Source organism: Mycetomoellerius zeteki, unplaced genomic scaffold (genome assembly GCF_001594055.1).
Source record: "Mycetomoellerius zeteki isolate Tzet28-1 unplaced genomic scaffold, Tzet1.0 scaffold70, whole genome shotgun sequence".
Lineage (NCBI taxonomy): Eukaryota > Metazoa > Arthropoda > Insecta > Hymenoptera > Formicidae > Mycetomoellerius > Mycetomoellerius zeteki.
Window position 1 is genome coordinate 494,626 of NW_017257720.1, and position 6,000 is coordinate 500,625.

Consider the following 6,000-nt stretch of genomic DNA (forward strand, 5'->3'; position numbering starts at 1 on the left):
TAAGAAATGATTGTATCAGGTAAAAGTACTTAAATATACTTGTACTGCACCTCGGAAGCATCATGTCAACCGTAGCTAATGTGGAATAAACAATGTGATATAAACAATGTAAAATTGTTAAAACATACTTTCAATTATGCTCATATTGTGTACAAAATAATAAATTATTATAAAATAAAAATCTCTAATTTATTATATTTCTATTATTCTGTTCCAGGCATGTATACCATGCGTATGTTGGACAACAATGGTAGCAACAATGCATCCGGACCCACCGGTGCAACGGCTTTATCGAGTGTCCAGCCGACTGGTGGCACAACTTCGACGGCTACGGGTGTTACGACTTTACCTGGTGTAGCCGACGAAAGGATGGATGCTTCAAGCGATAGTGCTGTCAGTAGTATGGGTAGCGAACGCGTACCGTCTCTGTCGGATGGCGAGTGGATGGAAACTGGATCCAATTCCAGCCATACTCAAGCCGACTCCCATTACACTATGGATTACGCGAGGTAATTAATATCATAAATGCGTCATTCGTAACAACGATTAGAAGTAAGAAGATGACAGTCCATTTCTTCTTTGATTAATCGTGAATAATAACTACATAATAATACATGTAATAATGTAATACATATCTCTCAGTGTGAATAATCAAGTGTCGAGATGTAAAATATGGGATAAATATTCAGTTGAAGTACAATGATCTGTTTCTTCAAGCGGAATAACGTTTTCAAGATTTTACGATTGTAAATAAGAAAGATTTAATGTGTAGTATACTTCGCAATATTTATCAATGATCTTTTGATTGCATTGTAGCAAATATCGCATGCCATACGACTGCAGCTACTCAGTGTCTGCGAGAAATGCCGGCTCACCAAGGTGCCAAACCGAACGAGCGGTACCACCAGTCGCACAGAAGAAACATCAAATGTTCGCCAAGCGATATTTCCAGGAACAAAGCACTTGTTAGTATTTAGTAACCTTATGATTGCAGTCACTATGAAAGATAAGAGAGTTTTAATCGTTAAACAACTTTCAAACTAGGCTCACCTTTAGGGGCTACCGCACATCCAACCACTCCGATGAAATATGATTATGATACGCATACAGTCGGTGCAGGTGCACCGGGAAACACGTATTCTGGACCAATCGAGGGTGCGACCGGACCGCAGTCAGAAATTAAATATAGTTGTAGCGTGGATTTCAGCCGTCATCAATCCGGTAAGAAAAAAATTTATATAGGGTAATTCCGGCAAATACGCCGCGCTGGGATTTACGCCGCAGAAGGAGAAAAAATAGAAAGGAGGGTAATTTTCCCGTAACTACTCTGTTACATGCCTTTATGTTATATTAGTATTGTGTTATGATTTCAGCTTCTTACTGTTAATATTAATGAATTTATTGTGAGTTGAATCGATTTGTCACTGTAACAAGTAACGCCATCATAAGTTATAATCTACATAAAATGATTAATGTAAGACGTGTAAAAGACTTAGTGGTTATTTCATGATACATACGTGTAGTGGAATAGTAAAGCATGTTTGTATTATTAAGCATGTTTGCATTATTTGTAAATTTTTCATAAGCCGTACATACCCCCTTTCCCCCTATGAGTAGCTATATATCTCACCCCTATGAGATATGCGGCAAAAATACAAGGTTTCAAAAAGTTTATTTTTTAATATGAAAAATAAATATTTTGGATTTCTAATATTTTTTTCATAGTAGTAGACAATACAAAGTTTTTACTGATATAGTTCGTTTACTATAAACATAGTAAATAATACTTAATAAATTAAGTTTTTGATAGGTGCGGCGTATATACCGGAGTTACCCTATAAATTTATCTAGTACACGAGTGGCTTTATGAACAAAGAAATAATTTCGTGCAAATAAAAAGAATCTGATCTATTTTTATTTTTAGGACGATCTGTAATAGAACATGTTCATCATAATCACACTTATCATTTACCTGCTGAGAGCTCAGGATCTTTACAACGTCCCATTTCTCGTGACAAGAAAGGTAACTATCTTTTCAATATTTTTGATTATACTGATATTTTTTTCCTGAGATTATCAATATATTAAATATACTTATCTATACAAACGTAAATTTCAGTCCGCAAAAGCGAAGCGGAGGAACATCTAACGAGAGATGAGAAGAGAGCAAGAGCATTGAGTGTACCGATTGCAGTCAGTGATATCATCAACCTTCCTATGGATGAGTTTAACGAACGTCTCAGTAAATATGACCTCAGTGAAGCACAATTATCTTTAATACGCGATATTAGAAGACGAGGAAAAAACAAGGTTGCCGCACAGAATTGCCGCAAACGCAAATTGGATCAAATCATGAATCTAGCTGACGAAGTGAAAGAGATGCGAGATCGTAAGTTGAGGCTCGTTCGCGAGCGCGAGTTTATGCTCATCGAAAGACAGCGGGTGAAAGACAAATTTAGTCAACTTTACCGTCATGTTTTTCAGGTTAGTATTATTAACAGTCTCGTTTGTAATTTCTTTTGCAATTAATATAATTTAAGTAATAGATAAATTACTTTTTAAACTATTATTTTGTTAATTTGCCATCTTCAAAATGTTAAAGGCGATAAAAACAAAGCTATAACATTTAATAACTCATATTTTAGTCTTTACGGGATCCGGATGGTAATCAGTATCATCCATACGAATACAGTCTTCAACAATCTGCAGATGGGAACGTTTTATTAGTTCCCAGAAATCAGACGAATCCGCACCAGTCACGACAGTCTTCGATGGAGCCGAAGACCAAACCTGATCCTGAGCACAAGGAATGAACTGCTAAAGGATCATATGCCAATGTGATTGATTATTGAAAAACTTCTGTTTTTCTTGGACAGCGCGTCCAAAGCGTAATGGAAGCAAACACGGTGCTGGGGAGCGAATATCGTACGCATAATTAGATTTACTGCGTATAATTCGAAAAAATAGAGTTTTTTCTAATAAAATAGAGTCTTAGACTTGATATACCTCGCACTGTGTCCAAATAAACAACGAAAATTCGAGGATACCTGCTTACAAATCGCGACTTCTACGCGGTTTCTGACAGATGACTTTTTAACATATTTAGAGATTTTAGTAGGAAGAAAGATAGGATTTAATAATCCTAATATGATTTTTGTGTGCATGGGTGATGCTACAGTTTTCAGTTACTTTGACTATCCGTGTTAATATATTTTTTCACCTCCAAAAATCATAACTTCGTGCATTTTCTTTCCATTTTCATAATCAAAGATTTTTATATTACAGAAAGGATAGTATCGGGTAATGTTGTATTTGTTTGTATATAATGTATCTTGTCTGTTGTGACTGTCTTTAATAAGACCAATAATTAATAATAAAATAAAATCGAAAGCTTATTCATAAATTTCCTATGCTTTATTTAAGTTACATTAATATAGGATCTTATGTTTCAAGAGTCTATACTGGCCTTGTAGCGACACTAATATTACTTGTAAAAAAAATAATGAAATGTGTTATAGTACGCGAGTTTTTCTGTGATTGCCTAAACAAATCACGATGTCTATAACTATTAATACGTAAATAGTAAAAAAACGTAGTAAGATGGTTATCATATTGTGGAATCACACGAGAACTGTTGTGTCACCATAATTAAAGCAACTCTAAATTAACCTCTTATTCCAATTACTATTCTTCCTGCTTTAAGCGTAAAATATGCTCGTTATTTCTTAATATACGTAAACGTGTAATACGTGCAGTGATATATTATACATTCAAAAAGCTCATTTTTTTTACATTCACAAAGCAAATTTTATCGCGTTTGGATATTATCGTTTTTAGGAATTGTATCTATGATGATGATATATGGTATATATAATATAAATTTAATTATATATACCATATATGTATAATTGAATTATATATATTTTTGAGGTATAAAAGAGCACAAGATTGCGTTAAACGTACCTATCCAGTGATTCTTACATTTATTACTTATCTAGTTGATTGAGTCCGTGATTATTGTTAATGGTTGTATTTAATTGCCAAAATTATGACACACTTTCACAAAATATCGCGAGAAAAGCGCTATGACATTGAGTACATCGTACGCACGTGACCATGCTAGTAAAATAAATGTTAACTACGCGCGTATGTATTATTAAATAAACTTTGTTGTGTTATGAACTTAGAGACTACATATGATTTGAAATGCTTACAGTTCCAGAAGTGATAGCGTCATGAATACATAATGCAAAATTGTAATTGCATTTAATTGAAGACAAAGTAGGGGTAAAGCGATAAAAGGCAAATGATTGAGACATTGGAATGTAGCAAACTTGCAGTAATTAATCTCCAAATCTAAGCCATTTGTGTTCCATATAGGAAGCAGCTTAAACAGATCTGATAAAAAAAGTCTATATGATCAAATATAAATATATATAATTATGTATAAAATACGTGTGTGTATGTTTTTTCTTTTTTTTTGTATAATCTCTGTTCGTATATAAAAATAATTAGAGAAATTGAAAAATAATTAGAAGGCTAATTTTTACAATGTTTCTTTTTTTATAAAAGATACAATTTAAAAAAATAAAAGAAATTATTCATATAATAATCATATATAAGAACGTATAAAATTGTACATGTTATTATGTATTGAATATTATATAATGTTATTATAATTTTCTTTTTATAACGAAAAGCAATGCAAAGATTATTTTTCTAATTTTTTTCTTTGTCAGTTCTTTTTAGTCTTCTCATTTTTTTATATAGATATTATATATATATATAATTATATATGTATTTATATTTAATTATATATAGTTTTTTTATTGATGCTTAAATTTCACTCCATTCACATAGACCACAAACAAAACACATTGTAATGTATATTACAAATAATATAGAAAATAATACAAGTATGTATGAACATACATCTACGACGCGCTGTAATGCTACAATATATTAAGAATAGCATTCATTGAAATACATGATGAAAAAACATCATGAAAACACATATTTTTATAAAATAAAGAGATGAGAAATGTTCAGGTATTTCACATTTGCCTTTTTATGTATATATTAATGTAGTTAGTATAATTTTCTATAAATATTATATATAAATATATATATATATATGAAATAAATGTATGTATTTATGTATATGTATGTGTATATATAAATACATATACACAAAGATTCATGATAAAATATATGTTATTATAATGTTAAAAAAACGAACGAAAATGCAGTTTATGTCGGTAATTATTAATAATCTGCTCCTTATTAACATTTACATACGCAATTGTATTCATACTATTGGGTGTAGGATGCCTTTTACATATTGTACTTAGCGAGCGGAGATCTCGGCAAACCATTGTAAAAGATAATAATATTAATTTATATAAGAACTCTGTTCGTCTATTGTACAAACAATTTGGATTCGTCCAAACTTGCAAATCCATCTATTTGCAATGAAGATCTCCTTCTGTCATTAAATTTCTATATTGTATAAATAAAGCTGAATAAAAACCTCTGGGGAAAGTATCGTATCTAGCTTGTACTTGTAATTTATCAGTATTTATTTTTTATATAAACATTACTGCGTTAATATTACTATAAAAGCGTAATAGCTCATGATGATTTTTTGATCAAATTTCGATTAACTCGTAATAGGAACACTTATTTTTTTAAAGAAATATGTTAGTCTCTGGGATTCACTGAAATTTTTTGTTATTTTTAAAGTTTTAACCATATAAAAAATTACAACTCTTAAACTCTTAGCTAATTAGTCTACATGAATAGAACAATATGAAAAATGAGATTGTGAAATATAAAATTATTTCAAATTATTACATTATTTATAAATTAAGATATTCCAGGATAATTATTTTTAAAAGTTTTTGGAGTCGCTGAAACACAGATCATTGATTTGAGAGACAAAAAAATTAATTCAAAATGACAAATCTATTGATGGATACAAAGAATAAGATATATATTTAA

The 6,000-nt window shown here is 30.9% G+C and overlaps 1 protein-coding gene across 3 annotated transcripts in view; it reads left to right on the plus strand.

Moving 5' to 3' along the window:
* cnc (NFE2 like bZIP transcription factor cap-n-collar) overlaps positions 1 to 3,798 on the plus strand; it is a 127,713-nt gene extending 123,915 nt beyond the window's left edge. For 2 of the 3 annotated variants that reach the window (XM_018458055.1, XM_018458057.1), the window contains exons 8-13: positions 218 to 509; positions 817 to 965; positions 1,045 to 1,221; positions 1,925 to 2,023; positions 2,120 to 2,484; positions 2,646 to 2,813. In XM_018458055.1, coding sequence (XP_018313557.1) covers positions 218 to 509; positions 817 to 965; positions 1,045 to 1,221; positions 1,925 to 2,023; positions 2,120 to 2,484; positions 2,646 to 2,813 — 1,250 coding nt within the window. Of the gene's footprint in view, positions 1 to 217; positions 510 to 816; positions 966 to 1,044; positions 1,222 to 1,924; positions 2,024 to 2,119; positions 2,485 to 2,645 lie in introns of all 3 variants that reach the window. The other variant, XM_018458054.1, reaches the window with a different exon arrangement.
* The last annotated feature ends 2,202 nt before the right edge of the window (positions 3,799 to 6,000 follow it).